This window comes from Neopsephotus bourkii, unplaced genomic scaffold (genome assembly GCF_033783945.1).
Source record: "Neopsephotus bourkii isolate Nb327-2 ecotype Australia unplaced genomic scaffold, CSIRO-AGI_Nbou_v1 NB_860, whole genome shotgun sequence".
NCBI lineage: Eukaryota > Metazoa > Chordata > Aves > Psittaciformes > Psittacidae > Neopsephotus > Neopsephotus bourkii.
Genome location: NW_026901356.1, coordinates 1,521,036 through 1,538,355, shown reverse-complemented (window position 1 = coordinate 1,538,355; position 17,320 = coordinate 1,521,036). Strand labels below are relative to the sequence as shown.

The window sequence follows — 17,320 nt, the reverse complement described above, 5'->3', positions numbered from 1 at the left end:
GCTGGCCAGGGCTCAGCAGCAAGTTGCTGTGAAGCCCTGAGCTGCAGGGCCCAGGAGTAGAAAGCTGACCTGCTCAGTTACAAACCCGGCATTTGTCACCCAAGTGGTGTCACTGATTTTGGACATTCACTAAAATAAGTCTTGCTCCATCATGACTCAGTCACTGTGCCACTGGAACTCGTGGGTAAAATGAAAATATGCACTCTCACATCAAATAGCAGTTCCAAGTGGAGCAAATTGGAGTCCTGGCCCCTTTTAGGCACTATTACCAGTCAAATAAAGCAGCTAATAATAAAGGATTGCTGTTTTATTTCATGCACTTAGATAAAACAGATTGGCAAAACCTCACTAATGGTTTGTGACACTCGAGCTTTATACCAGCCAGCTCCTGCAACAAGACAGGATTTTCCACCAGATTCAGATTTTTAAAGGGTGGAAGCCCATGACTATCCAAATAAAGTTTGAAGCATCCTCACCTTTATAACTAACCCTCCCACAGTTATCAGCGGCTTTTAGATCCCCCTTTAGCATCCTCTGAGCCCAAAGAATAAAAAAGCCCCATTCCCTGTGGCACCAGTAGTGACCCAGGGGCTGACAAAGGGCAGTGCTAATTAATGCTTCATGCTAGTTAGTGGTGTATGCTCATGTCATCAGAAAATCATTTTTAGCTCCCTGTAGTTCTCACAGCTTGACTTCTGTCCATCGAATGGACCCTGTGATGAGCCAGGGAACAGCAATGCTGAATTTCTACCTACAGAGGCAAAAGCATCTCCGAAAAAGGAATCCTAAGCTTTTAACAACTTCTGGCTCACCACAACACTCCTTCTATGATACAGCAGAACTGCGGAGGGAAAATCCCCATGACTTCTATGTAAAAGCATGTTATGATACTGCTTGTTAAACACTACTAATATATTGTTCATTAATATCCCATCCTGAAGGGAGTTTATGCCATCATTAATCAGTGATAAAGCCACCTATACTTGTCTCCTTTCCTAATGTGGTGGTTTGTACGCAAAAAGTCAATTGTAGTGCCAGACATTCAGTTGCTTCTGGATACCTGCAGGTATGCAGAGTAACTTGTCCCACAGGAATGTTTTATTTAGTAAGACAGGACATGGAAGTGAAGAGGTAACCATTTCTGACCACAACCTCGGCTTTGCACTTCTAGTAATTATCCTTTAATTGCATTACCCTATTTGAAATAAATATGTAATTGGAAAAAACCCAACAATTTGATGTTCTCTGATGCGTATTCTGACGTGCTATTTGCTTTTTATTCAAATACAAATCTTCTCTAGAATACTATCTAAGAAAGGGGAAAACAAAAGCAAAATTGAAATGTCAGTAGCAATTTCTGACATTTCTGAGAAGCATCATCAGCTAGTGCTGGGTAGTAGGCAAAGGGTTTCAACTCATTTAAAAAGAATAAAACTGTGAAATTGGCAGAGCCAGAAGAAGGGAGAGGTGTGAAAGGAGAAAGAGCTACAGGAGCTATCTCCATTGCATGTGGTACTACCAAAATACAGCATAACTGAGTGTTGAATGGGTCTTTCAGATTACATGGAAGCAGAAGATGCAGAAGGATAATTTCCAACCTTCCAGTTAACTACTGAATAAGTAGTTAATAGTTAAGGCCAATAAAAGTCAATGAAAAGTAGGTCCCCTTTACTCATCATACCCCCCAGGACAGAACATGCATGTGAGCAGAAAAGTGTTTCTACACCTTCCTTCTCAGGCAGAGTCAATCAAAACCAGTGGCAACTTATACCACATCGTTTGCACCTGTATTTCTGAGAGGTCAACTCCGACTCACTTGCTTGGCTCAACTGCTTGTACAGTGCTCCAGGCACTTACACACACATGGAGATTTACTGAGGTTTGTAAGAAGTAAAAACTACCCAACATGGTTCAGGACCTGAACCAGCCTTAGACCATTTAGAGCACTGTGTAGGTTAAATAAGTTACAGGTACAAAGTTCCTGGGTTAGGTTCTACCATCCTGGAGGAAAGATACCACTTAAAACTGACGAACCAGTATGTGCGAAGGCATCATGTGAGGGAAACCACGGTTCAGCTTGTTACCCCAGTTTGGGATGGGCGTACACAGTTGGGGTGCTGTGCATGTAGAGCTGGGTGCTGCAGTTCCCTCACACTGGATGAGGAGAAACCGCAGACATCTTCTGCAGCGATTCTAGGATGTCCTTTGTCAGTGGCCCTGTGTTCTCATTTGCTCCAAACCTGATCTAGCCTAGTGTTTTACTTCAATGACTCAGCAGCTCACAACACAGAGTACTCATAAGTGGAGATGGTTGGCACAGACCAGGCTGAATGAATTGTGCGTTTCTGGTTTGCTGTTTTTTATAGAAGCAAAACTAAACCCCCAACACAACAGGAAGAACGCCTCCTCTTGAGAAAAATAAAACTCTGGTTTGCCTAGAGCTATAACCCACTCTCATTACTGTAAATTGATTACCCTCTGCTTTCTACCCCGCTAGGTTATTAAGACCACATCCAACAGAGAGCATGGGAAAATCCTCTGCATGTTCACCTGCCTTGTCCCCATCTCCAAGCCTGACTGAACTCCAACATGAAGCCCAAATATTTAAGTTCAGATACAGGTATTTGGCACTTAACATTTTCTAGGAACTTTAGGCTTCTCAGGGTCTTGTCTTTAGGGAGACAATAAGATGGGAATAGCATTCCCAATAATTTGGGAATCCTGTAAAGGTTTCCCAAATATTGTCTTTTGGGATCCCAACATCGGGGTTTCCCTCAGTGATGAGAGGAAGAGCCTGTACAGTTTGGGGAGTCTCGCCGAGGCTTTAGGCATACTACATAAGTGCATTTAACACAGTAATAACTGATTTGATTCTTTTCGCAGAGATTGAGCTGAAACTGCCAGGATGCAGCACTAAAATAATAACTGAGAACTAAGCTGAAATATAATCACTTTAATTATGAAGAACTGGTTGTCAGGAGAAAGGTTTCAGGAACACTGAAGTCAGCTGGCAGGATCCAGCCCATCTGACTGGAAACTGCCAATGGAGCCACCCTGTGAGAGTACTATTAGGTTATAAAACAGGAGGAAAGGAGCAGCTGGGGGTTTTGTTGGTGGGGATTTATCTTTGGCTGGTCAGTGGCTTTTTGTGCATCAAACTTGCATTAGAAAATAAGATGAAGAGAGGCAAAACCTTGTTCTCTTCAATACATCTGGATTATCTGGTACTCTCAGGAAGGATGATCTAGAAATTTAGGAGACATTATGCTACTGAAAGTCTGTAAAATCTGATTTTCTACCTTTAAGCAAAGTAATCGTGCTAATGGAATCCTTAGTTCTAGTTTCTTAAATGACTTATGAGGCCTTAAGAGCTTTGAATGGAGGAGGATCTTTGAATTCCCAGTGATTTGCCTCTAAAAAGATCTTAAGTGCTGATGGTTCTGTAAGCAGATCACCTGGGATGGGTAGTTGGGTATTGCTGGTCCTTTTTTCCTTTTTTTTAGTATGAAAATTAATGGTATTAATTCAGTGGCCAGAATGAATGCTTTAAAGTAGGTAGAGTTACCAGTGAAAATGCAAGAACAAAGGGAAGAATAACAGGAAAAGAATTGCTTTTACTTCTAGTTGCAGTCTGGGGCTCTGTGTGGACACTAAATGACTCTTTACTCTCAGGAGTTATAGTTGACAGTGCCGTCACCTGTGGGCGAGATGGAGAGCTGAATTTATTGAACTCTAATTGTTAATATTGCCCTAACTAGAGCCTAGAAGAGCAAGTCATTTAGTATGCTCTAGAGATGTAATTTGCTGATGAGTACATATGCCAAAGGACAGTGGGGGAAAAGGGAAGAATTAGGGCAGCTTTTTCATGGCTTAGTAATATAATAGCAGGAGATCCAGGGAGCCTTTTCCCATCCCTGGCTGCCTCTCTTGTCATAACCCACCATGGCCTACCACAGCTTACGCTAGGCCTCTTCCAGTTACTATTGTTGCTAGTCTGGTAAAATAATGTCCAAGTATTTCACTTGATTGTCTGGGAAACAGGACACGTGGTTACGCAGCTGTAGCACCACTGTGGATGTCAGAAGGTTCCCTGTTCTGCTAATGAGTGCAGGACCCTGATGCGAGGGGGATTTCTTGGCTATGGAATACTGAATTTCTATGGGAGCGTGCAGGCAGGAGCCCTAAACCAGGGTTTCATGGTCAACACTGTAAATTGTATCTATAAAAATAGTGTTGATCTCTAATTAAAGAACTACCAATCAGCAAGGTTTTTGAGGGGCTGGGTGAAAAACAAACCCATTTCTCTCATTTTAAGTGATAATCTTGTACCTGAGCCTGCTGTATTTCAACCTCACAGATGTGGGTAATGTCTTGTCCTGAACCTGCCTAATAAAGAATCCCCCTCTGCCCAGACGGTGCGGATACAGCAAATAAGAGGTGCACCAGAAGTTCATGGTCGGGTTTGCAGTAAGCTGATGCCCTCTGCTGGGTATTAAAATGTAAACCCCCTACTTCAGAGCACGTTATCAAGTGCCTGGGCAGTTTAATTGCAACCATTCACACCTCCCTAAGATATTTGTTAACACGTGTTTAGAAGAGAGCTATTAAATTGCAATCTAATTGCCATGAATGAATATAATAGTTTTGACTATGGCATTGGTAAATATTAGTTGCAACTTTAATACAGATATAATCCTTTCAATAAACTGGCCCTCTACTATTAGTAGCTTTTGAAAGCATGTTTAACTTAGAACTGCTTAGCCTCTTTCTTTAGTTGTCACTAGTATGATATTGACTGGTTCAAAGTCAGTATAAAGGTGAATAAAACTTCATAAGAATGTTTGTTAAAGAATTAGTGGGGAAAATTATCTGGATCATGAGGGACAAGCTACAGCATATCTGTACATCCCAGTTTCCACTGAGACACAAATATGACCCAAAAACGTGACTCATTTTAGAGGAAAACAAACTGAAACTGGAAATCGTGTATTTATGCTTTTTCATCAGACTAGAACTTGAAGGCTTTAATGCCGATTCCAGCAAGCTGTAGCTCTTTCTTTGTCACATAATAAGTGACAGATGCCCACCTGAACACTTACCCTCTGTGTAGCTATGGCACTATGGGATTTCAGTGTGAGCTCTTGTGCAGATGACTTTTCATCCATTCTGGCTACTATGTTCAACACCTATACAAAGAGGCTAAAAAGAACATTAAAATGGGTCTAAAATCAGGAAGAAAAAAGGCACCTTATAGGCTTTAATTCTGACTTCTAGAATATAAAATAATGCTTTTTTGCAGGTCTGTCCACTTCCTGCTGATCTCTTGAAGGGTCAGCCAAGAGATTCAAAAGTTAGCATACCCTTATGGTCATTTCTAAGAGTTATGAACTTCACTGAAAAAAACCCAACCCAAATTCATGATGTGTCTAAGGATAAAGTTATAATATATCTCCCAAATGCCTTTAGCAGCATAGATTCTGAAAATGCTAATGTATCACCTTTTCTGACTTAACTACCTAACTGTACTATATTGAGTATGCACACTAGTTACTTAACAGGGCACGTGTCATCAGGTTGCAACTTTCAGCTCCACTTAATGGGGATGTGAAAGGGCTCATTCTGTCTCAGACATTACCACAAGGTGGTGTACGGTCTCTCACAAGCCCAAGGAACAACTCACTGAGTTCAGATGTTAAATTTGATCACATTCTAAGCTTGGTATGAATTTTCCTCTGTGTGAGAAAGAAATCAAAACAGTACTTAACATAGTATTTAACAGTTAAAAAATCGGGAACTTCTGCTCAATCAGCTCAAATTGATCCATGGGGTATGTATTATTCATAAACCAGCTTCTTTTATTGTCATTGATTTTTGTATTTTGAATATGTAATTTTGTCTAGGCATTAATTTTTGCACTTAACATCAAAGGGCAAGTTTTAACATAGTAACTTTGTTTTTTCTCTTTAATGCATGCAGATTTTGAAGTGGTTATTACACAGGGTTTATACACTTTGGCTTTTCTGGGAAGTAACTGTTTCCTTTGGCTATATTAGAAGAACATACTGTTTAACAGGCTTAGTTGTAGAGCTATTCCGAAAGATGGGGAACTACATGTGCTATTTGGAACAGTTTGCAATCACTTTTAGATGACAAAATAGCTTGTTAAATGCTGATGGGATAAGCTCGTGATGTTTATAAAAACATACAGGAAAAAAAATGAGCCATAGTTGTAAGCATTTTAGACCTAGTAAGATGGTAAAGATGTTGCAGCAATGTCTTTGAAGAGAAAAACAGATGACAGGGACATGGGAGTATATAAAAATGCTATTGGACTTAACCCACTACAACCTAGCCATGGTAAGGAGACCTGGTAAATATAATGCCCTAAATATGAAAGTAGGACAAGTGAACAACCAACACCAAAAAGTCCTGTTTCACTGCAGGAAACCCTAAGTCTCCATTAGCTTCTATAGTGATCACCTGTACGCAGTACTTAGCCAGGTTTTCAGTCAAACAGCAATCCTATACATTTAGTTAGGAAACAATTATTTATTTGGGAAAGTATTCATTGCTAGTGAATCTGTAAAACGAGGGATTGAATATACTTTTTAGCGGCTTAATGGAGATGAATAAATACAGTTATAATATGGTATGCTTGAGGCAGTTTAAGCTACTGGCAGACTTGCATTTCACTTCAAAGAAATGCTTTAACAGGTAAGAATACAAAGTCTGTGGGCTTAAGAAATTATATTCATCAAACGGTTGGAAACCTGTTGATTAACAATAGGTACTGCTTGGTGGTTTAATTTAAAAGATAAATACATAGGAATTACAAGACTGGACCACCTTTTCCCGTCACTTTCATGGAGGTATCTGTTTATGTTTTGGTTTAATTCTAAAGGTTGCTTCAGAGGTGAAACAGCTCCAAACATGTATCAAACACACAAGATTAATTGCTGCGTCAGGATAAGTACAATCTGTAGTTAGTAAATTAAAACATATTAAACGCCATTTGCACATAAGGGAAGCTGTAACTATTACTCGGTTGTGGGGTTGCTATCTGGAAATTTATAAAAAGCATGCTGCTCTCCCCGAATAAACTCAAGATGGTTCTTGTGATGAATGTGGCTGGAATCCAAGGCCAATGAGAGAGCCGATCACTGGAAGAACAGCCAATGTTCTGCCTTTCCCATGCCACCCCCCCCCCCCCAAAAAAAAGGAAGTCTGTTTATTTTTGCAGCAGATTTAATAAAAATGTAGTATAAACAGATGCTCATACTGCACTAGGACCAGCAGATGTCAGTGTAACTCAAAGCATCACTTCAGATTTTAGTGGTATAAGCTTCATGACACTTATCAGAAAAAAATCCACTCTAAAAGAAAAAAAGATTATACAGCTTTACCCACTGCAGTACCTACTAAGACTAAATCTTCAGAAATCAATAGTTCATGGTATTCTTGAATAAATGTGACCTAATAAACATGCATATCTTCCAAGTCTATCATAAAATTACAGAATTCATGCAAAACACAACAAAAATTCCAGAGAATAATACATACTTAGATTTAAATTAGAAAGTGTTCTACATAAATCATGTTATACTCTAAAATTTTCATTTTCTGCAGATAGATAGTGCATTAACCAAACAAAATTTAAAGTCAAACGTTTGGGTGTTTTTTGTAGCAATCTGGGTATTCTCAGTTTGGGAACAGACACTTGAATGCAATTCTGCTGCATATGAACCTTTACCTTAAAAACCAAGTACAATGTAAAACAGGGGAGAAGGCTGTTGAAGTAGCAGTTAGTCCAGTCTAAATACAGATGGATAACAAATACAGAAAAATTATCTCAATTGTCTTAGAAACCAACAAATCAGTACCACAGTTAAATACTTTAAACTGTCAAGGCATTGAAAATATGTTAAACACTTCAACAATGAGGCTTGAATTATAGGGATAACTATCTCAAATCCCTGTAATTTGGATGGGATCTGAATGCCTAAATGCCTTTGAACCCGTCTAAGTGAACAGGACTGAATTCATCAGTTATAGCTGGGATAGAATCATAGATACTCTATAGAAGCATTCACTATTAATACAGAAAGACTTTTAATAATACATGTAAATTGAGAAATTTTAGAGTGTTTCACATAGAACAGGTTCGCAACCATGAGATCCTTACCTAGAGAATGAAAAAGGAGCAGTGTGTGAGAGATGGTGCATCCAGTGTATGAGACAAATGAGTGGCTCAGGATATACCACACGAAAATTTAGCCCCCTTATACCTACAAGCAGTGAAAGACTGTTTGATGAGAGATTATTTGGATGACTAACAGGACTTGAGTACAAGGTAGAATAACGTGTAAAAAGACAGTAGTACAATTATCTCCTGATCATACTGAAAAAAAATGTGGATGTGAGCATAGTAATCACATGGATTGTGATAAATTCCAGTGGCTTTCAGTAAACCACTGACAAATGTGCTGTGTTTAATCAAAGCATGGAATATATACTCAGGATAATTAATGTGCATATACTCTAACCAGCATGCTTATTTTTAATTATTTCTCCTCCTTCTATCTCGATTTGCTCATACAGCCACTTGCGGTCACAGCGACATTCAACTCCACACTTGTTGGAGCCACACTTGGGGCAAGCATAGAAGCATCCAAGGCAGTCTTCATCCAGGCAATCACAGAGGTCCATCCCACTGTAAAGCAGTAGTCCCTGGCTGTCATAGACTTTACTCTTGGCTGGTAAAACTTGCCTGTATAATGAAAAACAATGGTTATTTCCACCTATTTTGATGCCAAGCTGCTAGCAGTTGTGGACAGAAGTTTGCTTTCTTCAGGTGTTCATTTGAACACTGTTAATTTAAAAGATGTATGCTACTGTATTTGACAACATTTCTCAATCCTTACTGTATCTCCACTATAGTGCTTTGGAAATAATTTCAAGAACGGGAAGGCTTTATTTCTTCAATAGCACACTTATTCAGGCACTGATGAATATTTTTATTAGATGATGTAAACTTCAGATTATCCTCCGTGTTGTGAAATGCTCCCTTAATTTACTTTTCTATGTGTAGCTGTAATTCAAGGAAGTCAAGCAAAATCATTTAGGGTGCACATATTCTAAAGTATTTTTATATTTTATCATTACCCAACTCCCTAACAGTTCTGTTAAACTCCAGAATCTCAGAAAAACTCTGTTCAGAAGAGACCTCTGGAAGTCACCTTGTCTGACCCTCTTTTCAAAGCCAGGTCAACTCAAATTAAGCTACTCAGGGCTACAGCTAGTTGAGTTCTGAACAGCTCTAATGTCAGAGATGCCACAATACTTGCGATCCAGCATTTTACCACATACAAAGTTTTCATAACATCTCAACAAAATTTCCCTGGTTGCAACTTCTGTCCAAACTGAGTAGGGGAAGCAAATGGAGGGGGAAAGGATGTGTAGTTTGTAAATAGCACATCTAGAGCCTTGCTTTTGTCTTTTAAGGTTAAACTTGGATGGAGAACAGGGGAAAAGCATGAATGAGATCTTTCTTTCATGTTTTAACAAACATTGTATGACTAGTTAAACTGAGATTTTCATCACTCTCTATCAGCACAAGACTGAGCTGGTTCAAACTTTCTAGTGGAAAATGCCAGACAAAATTCAGTTGCATATACCTTTCTCTTGTAGAAATCAGTCACATTAAAATGTTTCTATTTATTACCTAGTGTTGTCCAACTTGGACACTTTTTTTTTTTTTTTGGGGGGGGAAGGGGGGAAGGTATGGTCCTACCTTGCACCTTTTTTTTCCAAAGTGTAACTACTGGTTTTAATGGAAGATGACAACTCCAATATTTTACATGTAGTCTACTTGATCTTACTGTATTCAAATTCAGCCTATTAGCAATTTAGTTTATGTATAAATTAATCACTTCATCTATGACCTGTGTAGTATTGTCACACCTTACCAAATACTTGTTTATGTTCTAATTGCCTGAAATATAGACTGTATGTAATACCTGATCTTTCATTATCTCAGTAATGAGAGTAAGCTTTAACATCCTCAAAACCAAAAAAGCCATCTGTAAAGGTGCAAACATCTACATGGAGAATGTCACAGTGTTACAAGAACACTAATCATCAAGGCTATTTTATTTTGAAGTGGAAGTTGAAGACAGTGTAAGCATAGGAAACAGCTCACCTGTCTGAATTAAATGCCGCATTTTTTGTTTGCAGCCTTCTTTTTTCCCTCTTGCTGGTCTCAGGAGTGAATTCAGTCTGTCGGCCTGGATTAGCAAACTGTAGAGACTTCAAAGCCTTAGCTGTACGCCCCTGAACAAAGACAGAAAAATTAATTTGTTTACAAATACAAACCTGAATTTGTAAGAAAATGTTCATTCAAGCCAGGATATTGTAATAATTTGGGTAAATGGCTGACCTCAACTCAAGCACTGGATTTCCCTGGAGAAACAACTTCAGTCTTAAAATTCTTCCAGTCTCAAAACATAACAATACCAGTTTTTCAGTAGCAGTTTTTATCAATCCTTTCAAATTTCACTCTATCAGTGTCACACTGACAAGCAACTGAAAAACAGAGCTGGGCAACAGCTCTTGGAATGCAATTCTGCTTTGCTACAGGGCATATATGGATGAGCTCTTGCCAATTTGGTTGCCCACACTTCTACTGGTTGCCTGCCTACAGCTAGAACACTGCATTCAACAATGTACAAGCTGTATTCCAAACTCAGCACTTAAAGCATTATCCTCCCACTGCCTACAGTCCATTACTGCTCCTGAACAAACACCATGGCCTTCACAGCTCAGACACCACAACTAGTACACTTAATTTTGCCTCAATGTAGAGCCACTTGGTGATGAACTGTCTGAGATAGTGGGTAATTTTATTTTCAAACTGAAGTTACTAAACCCAAAGTTTATCTCAAATCCTTTGGAAGAAACCTTTGTGGTGCTCAGTTTTAAGCACATGAGCTTGTTATTTGCAAGGCTTGAGTAACAGCTTAAAATACCAGCAGCAGACTTGTAAGTTGTAAGCCACCACAGCAGACACAATCATTCACATCTAAAAGACTGTAGTAATTAGGGAAGTGGAATTTTTAAGGTACTCCAAGTAAAGGTTGGAGTATACTGAACTCCTACACAACTAGCAGACTAACACTTTCAAATTTCTATTAAAAAACTTTATTTCTTTAGCTAAGGCTTGTATGAAGCAAAGTTCCAACAGCTTGCAGAACTTGAGAGGGACTGGGAAAACTGATTTATATACGTACGTCTGAATCAAGTTTTCGTCTTTGACGATCTTCAGATTCAACATCCACGCTTCCATTTATTATCTGCATACATTTGGGACAAAGCTTCCAACCAGGTACAAACTGCCTTCCAAACTTGGCGCTTAGAAAAGTTGCATCATCCAAGTCAATTGCTCGCAAGTTTTTCTTTGATAGTTTTCTGTGTATATTGAAGGGATCACAACATGACTTCTGCAAGTCTTCAAATCTTTCAATGTAAATTTTTGCATGGTGGAAGCAGATTGTATTGTTCTCTGAAAGGGTTATTCCGGTCCTAAGCTGAAGCAACAGTAGATCAGATGAAGATAGATCTTGCTTAGATTTGAAACCAGTGTGACGGGTGTAATAGGTCTTATGGCATTCATTGGTAGTTTGAAGCTGAACTCCAACTGAACAAGCATCCATTTTACTTTTTCAGAACAACTTAATTTGCTTATTTTGCCTAATGTGAATCCTTTGAAGTCTTTAGTATTTTCTATGAAGATCACCCTAAAAAAAAAGTATTAAAAAATCAATGAGATTCGTGCTGCAAACATTTACCTGCAAGCTACACAGACTAGGTCCAAGTAATTAAGACATGTAAAGAACTTATAGCCTACTACTCTAGAGAAGACTAAAAATACACTAACTTTAATTCTGGAATTAAACCAAGCATCTTACTCATTTCAGAGGCTTTTGGGAATTTTTTCCCCACTACTGTAAGCATCAATTCAAAATGTTCAGTAGCATTACTTTCTCAAAAGCAGTCTGGGAGCTGGAGATATGAGGTGGATGAACTCTTCAGACACCAGCCTGCTCTGGTCATTAGTTTCCTGGGGGCCCCCTCTCTCAGCACAGACCTTGCTTGTCAAGACCACTTGCATAGGTAGTCCACAGGAAGAGACTGCTGATGGTTAAACAGTTCACCCATCCTGTTTCCAAGTAGTTTCTAGGGAAAAAAAAGTGCTGAAGGTAGGCTGCATGGGCTGCCTTATGTCAGTTAGTAATTTACATCCAACAGTGCTTCCCTAGATATTCTTCCCATGTAGACCAGGGGCAAGTTGACATGTGCAGAATCAACCTGAGCCTTTTCAATAAGCAGCCTGGGGTATACACAAAAGCTGGTGGTTCTAGATGTCTTCAGTTGTTATGGTCATGTGGCTTTTGCAGTGCCCTCCAACTGAGTGCCATGCTGTTTGATGTAAATATTGGGCAGTTATTTAAACACTAATTCCATTAACAAATACAAAGCTTGCTACTGCAAAGAGGTTTCACACCATGCTAAAGTTTGCTGCAAATCCAATACTGGCCCTGACACATCAGGGCCTGCAGTGAGGCACTGGAATGGGTTACCAAAGGAAGCTGTGAACACTCCATCCCTGTCGGTATTCAAGGCCAGGTTGGACAGAGCCTTGGGTGAGATGGTTTAGTGTGAGATGTCCCTGCCCATGGCAGGGGGGTTGGAACTTGATGATCTTAAGGTCCTTTCCATCCCTAACTATTCTATGATTCTATGACTCTATGACTCTATTTTCTACTGCAACATAAAGAACAAATTTCTTAACAAAAGAAAGGCACTCATCTGCTTTCAAAATATTTGAGAACCTTAACTACAATGAATATAGCCTAACTGGAATGTTAATGTTCACCTACACACTATTCAAAACCAGAATTCAGACAAAAAGCTGTGTACTGTTTTGGCTGAGAGTTCAATTTTTTCACAGCAGCTGGTACAAGGTGATGTCCTGAATTTGCACTGAAAATGGTGTTGATAGCACCCTCATGACTTAGCCGATCTTGAACAGTGCTTCTACAGTGCTAAAGTCTCCTCCCCCCCCCCTTCACATGTACAAGGAGCTGGGAGGTGACTCAGGCAGGACAGCTTACCCCAACTGACCCAAAGGCCAGCTGGCATCAGGCTCATCAATAAACCTGAGGGAGGAGGTTGGGAGCATAGTGCTCAGGGAATGGCTGGGGGTTGGTTGGTGATGAGCAATTGTTTTCACTTGTATTGCTGCTGCTTCCTGGAGTTTCTCCTTTTTTTTTTTTTTTTTTTTTTTTTTTGCCTATTTATGTGCTTTTACCGCAGTAGTGACTTGGAATAATACTTTCTTTTTTAATCTCTTTTAAAAGACCATGTGTCCAAATTTACCATGGTAATCAAGCAGCTATACTCAGAACTAATCTTTTGGTTTTCCTTAGGCTCGTAAATTTTGTCTTTCCAACCTACTAACTGGAACTGTGTATGATCAAAGCTCACTGCAGCAGAGTTAACATTTGATCAGCAATTTAGCTAACACTAAATTATTTGAAGTCATCTGTTAAAGGCTATGCACCAAGCTTGATGGTCTTGGCAAATTCCCACTGTGGTAGGTAGGGCTTGTGTGTGTGGATGAGGACTCACGGTAGGTCAATATGAAAGCGGCAATGTGAATTTTCAGAATTTGCATGTGTATTAGAAGTAGGAGCTCTTGGGAGATGCCCTATTTAAAAACAAACCAACAAAAAGCCCCTAACAATTTGTCTTCTGTAAAACAAAAAATAATCACTACAGTTCTACCCTTGGCATGCTGCTGTTCTGGAAGTTGACTACCCTACCTGAAATACCACTATGGGAAACATAGGCAAAGCACACCAAGTCTATCACCACAGTGACAGTGTACGGGTAACAGAGGTTATCGTATTCATTTGTTTTGTAAGTATTCCTGGAAAAAGCTTCAGATTACCTAGCTGCAGCTGGGACAGAGTTAATTTTCTTCTTAGTAGCTGCTGCAGTGCTGTGTTTTGGCTTCAGTCTGAGAACAATGCTGATAACACTGCTGTCTTTAGCTGTTGATCAGTAACACCGCTGTGGTTTAAACTGGTAACTCAGAACCATGCACCCGCTCCCTCACTCCCCCCTTTCATCCTCACCCACCCACCACCCACCCCCAGGGATGGGGAGAAGAATCCAAAGAATGTAGCTCCCATGGGTTGAGATAAGAACAGTCCAGTAACTAAGGTATAACACAAACCACTACTGCTGCCACCAATAATAATAATAATGATAAGGGAAATAACAAGGGAAGAGAATACAACCACTCACCACCTGCTGACCAATACATAGCCCAACTCAGAAAGTCCTTGGCTGGAGTAAACATTACTGAGCAACAACTAAAAACATCGATGTTATCAGTGTTGTTCTCAGGCTAAAAGTCAAAACCACAGCACTGCCTCAGCTACTAAGGAGAAAAATGACTGCTACTGTTGAACCCAGGACAAACACTCTGATCAAGGATGTTTCAGTCTCTCATGCTCTGCCAGTGTGGAGGGGCACAACAAGCTGGGAGGAAGCAGAGACAAGACACCTGACCCAAACTATCCAAAGGGGTATTCCATACCACAGCACGTCATGCCCAGTGGGGGAGGAGTAGTTAACCGGAAGACCCAAATAGCTGCTGGGGTCGGGCTGGGTATCAACTGGCAGCTGGTGAGCAGTTGCATTGTGCATCACTTGTGCTGTTTCTTTTTCCTTTCCCCTTTTAGTTTTATATTCTCTCCCCTCGTTATTTCCCTGCCAACGAGGCCCCACGCTTAAGCACGGTACAGCAGCTGCTCCTCCGAGCGGTGCCAGCCCCTACCGGCGCTGTGGCCAGGCCCGAGCCGCACTGCAGCGGGAAGCCGCCCGCTCGCTGCCCGTACCACAGAGCGCCGGCCCCACGACCCGCCTGGGCAGCCACAGGCCGGGGCCCGAGAAGAGCTGGGCGCCCCTGAAGCGCTCTCTGCAGCCTACGGGCAACCCCGGCCCGCGGGCGGCTCCTTCCAGACGCGGCCCAACCGCTCCGCGGGGCCTGGCGCGGTACCTCGCCGCGGCTGGATCCCGCCCTCCCCCGGCGCGGCCCGTGGCCTCCGTCTGCCCCTTCCTCTGTCCCGGTACCTGGCCGCGGGCCGGCACCCGCCTCCCGCGTTCCCGGAGCGGGTACGACCGGACCTGCGCCCGCCCTACGGAGTGGAGAACCCAAACGGCGGCTCCTAGAAGACAGGAAGAGCGACTACGAGTCACTGCGGGGCGGTCACACGGTAGTCACGGGGGAGCGACGTAGCAGTTACGTGAGTCCGTAGGGCAGCTCCTCCCACCGGGATGTTTGTTATTTACCCTAGTGGAGTGTATTGTGTGTAATTTCCTTTTCTATAATCTCTTTCTTTATGGGGATTTATACTGCTTTCTTTTCCTTTCATTTGCAGCTTATGCATATTATGTTTATACAGCCACTTGACGGTGCTGTACTGTAATGAATGGAAGCCTCTGTGGCTCTTGCTCCAAATGCTAAACATGCATTTGCTTGCTTTCTAATGGTTTCTATGGATTTTGAAATATTAGGAAGTCCTTGGAAAAGTCCTTCCAACAAAAGTTCTTAGCTTTTCCTAGGAGTGTCCTATTGAAAATGTTACATCACACACGCAAGTGGAGTTTGAATTTTGACAGCCAGGAGCTACCTTGATGTGCTACAACTTCTGCATGTCGATCGCTGCGCATATGAACAAGAGCAAACTCAAGAGGGTGGTTGTTCTTCTGTTGTTGCAAGCAAATGGCTATTAAGAACCTCTCCAGAAAATGGGTCAGGAAATGGGTTACTCATGACATAGCTCAGCTGAGGAAATTTCTCCCTCAAAGAGCTGTTTAGTTTTGCTCATATTTCAGGGTTTCTTGGCGATTCTCTGCTGGAATTGTTGCAATATTGTTGTGTATAGATCTGACTGGAGACATGTTTTTAATCTGGATTTAATCTCTATCTTCTCAAAATGTAGAGGGACTTGAAAGACCCTCGTGTGCAGGCTCATGCTGTCTCAGACTGGTGGCTTGTGAAATGAGGGACGTGCAGCGAAACCGGTTTTGTGTCTCAGGAGAAAATCTTCTCACACATTCATGGTTTGTGCATTTATCAGATGTTTCTGAATGAGAGAGCTTTCTCTTATAGTAGCCACAATCTATTTGGGGTGGTGTAAGGCAGTGAAGTACACAGAAGCATCTGCTTTGTTCTGTGCTTGTTCCCAGGAGGTGACTTGTACTCTGTAGTGTCCCGTTCTTTTGGTGGATCTTTGCTGAAGAAGGGGGAAGTGAATTTTGTGAAGTGAAATATGGTCACTGTGTACTGTGCTTGGATCAGGGTGATATAACTAGATTATGCAGACTGGACTAAGAAGAAGCTTATGTTGCAAAACTGAGTGTGTTTATACTGAGTAGAGTCCATATTCTGTTTTCTTTTTTCAGTTACTTCAGTTAGGTCTTGTATTTTTTTGCTGTCATCTGCCCTGTGCTGATAAGCACCTTCTAGACAGGAGCCTAACATTTAGAAATAATTCTTTTTCCTTTCCTGTTCTTTTTGTGGCCTCTGGCCACTATTAGTTGTTCTTTGTTTTATTTTTACAGCTTCCCAATTATGCCAATTATTATAAGTTCATTAAAGTACTTGATTATTGATTAAATACTTGATTATTGAAGCTAATATACATGCACTTACAGTTAGGTGTCTAAACTAACACAACACACTAAGATGGAGATATATGGATATATAGATGTATATACATACGTATGTTAAAAATTTCCCTCAGATGCAGTGAAAAGCAGTATCACTAATAATAGACTCATGTCAGCTTTCTCAGTACTCCTTAAAGGGCAAAGGGTTGAGTACCAATGAGCAACAGGCAGATAATCCCTCTATTTCATAAACTTTGAGGTTTTACAGGTTCTGGGAGGGTCCCAGTCAGAGGGAGACAGCTGGGTCGAATCCTGCTGTGGTCCAGGAGAGCTCAAAGAGGCTCTCTATTGGGATCATTGTTCATAGGGTGGTAAGATGATTGGCTTGAGTCATGTAAATTTTCATCCTGGTATCTGTTATTTGTCAGGAATGATTTACCATTTCAAAATAGCTCCTGATGTGCTAAGGAAGTATCCAGGCATTTGTTACCTGCATGGTCCTTCTTTCCTTTGTTGAGGGACTGGAGTCAATGGCCAAGGGGTGCCCAGCCATCCAACTTCATGCATTTACGCAAAGGCT

The 17,320-nt window shown here is 40.9% G+C and overlaps 2 protein-coding genes across 3 annotated transcripts in view; one reads left to right on the top strand and one right to left on the bottom strand.

The window, feature by feature from the left end:
* Positions 1-17,320, top strand: part of MPPED2 (metallophosphoesterase domain containing 2) — a 276,881-nt gene that overhangs the window by 126,649 nt on the left and 132,912 nt on the right. The gene's annotated exons all lie outside the window — the stretch shown is intronic.
* ARL14EP (ADP ribosylation factor like GTPase 14 effector protein) lies at positions 7,228-15,253 on the bottom strand. 2 transcript variants are annotated; one of them, XM_061356577.1, is made up of 4 exons: positions 15,199-15,253; positions 11,286-11,792; positions 10,199-10,329; positions 7,228-8,767 (listed from the first exon to the last, which is right to left on the bottom strand). In XM_061356577.1, exons 2-4 carry the CDS (start codon positions 11,706-11,708, stop codon positions 8,539-8,541), a joined length of 783 nt encoding a protein of 260 aa, XP_061212561.1. In that variant the 5' UTR covers positions 11,709-11,792; positions 15,199-15,253; the 3' UTR covers positions 7,228-8,538. The 2 variants fall into 2 exon arrangements, with proteins under 2 accessions (XP_061212561.1, XP_061212560.1); XM_061356576.1 differs by lacking the exon at positions 15,199-15,253 and adding an exon at positions 12,143-12,247.

Coding starts and splice junctions, on each gene's coding strand:
- ARL14EP (XM_061356577.1), bottom strand. CDS start 11,708: ATGGATGCTTGTTCAGTTGGAGTTCAGCTTCAAACTACCAATGAATGC. Junction 10,330..11,285: donor GACGAAAACTTGATTCAGAC/GTACGTATATAA, acceptor GTCTTTGTTCAG/GGGCGTACAGCTAAGGCTTT. Junction 8,768..10,198: donor GCGGCATTTAATTCAGACAG/GTGAGCTGTTTC, acceptor TTCATTATACAG/GCAAGTTTTACCAGCCAAGA.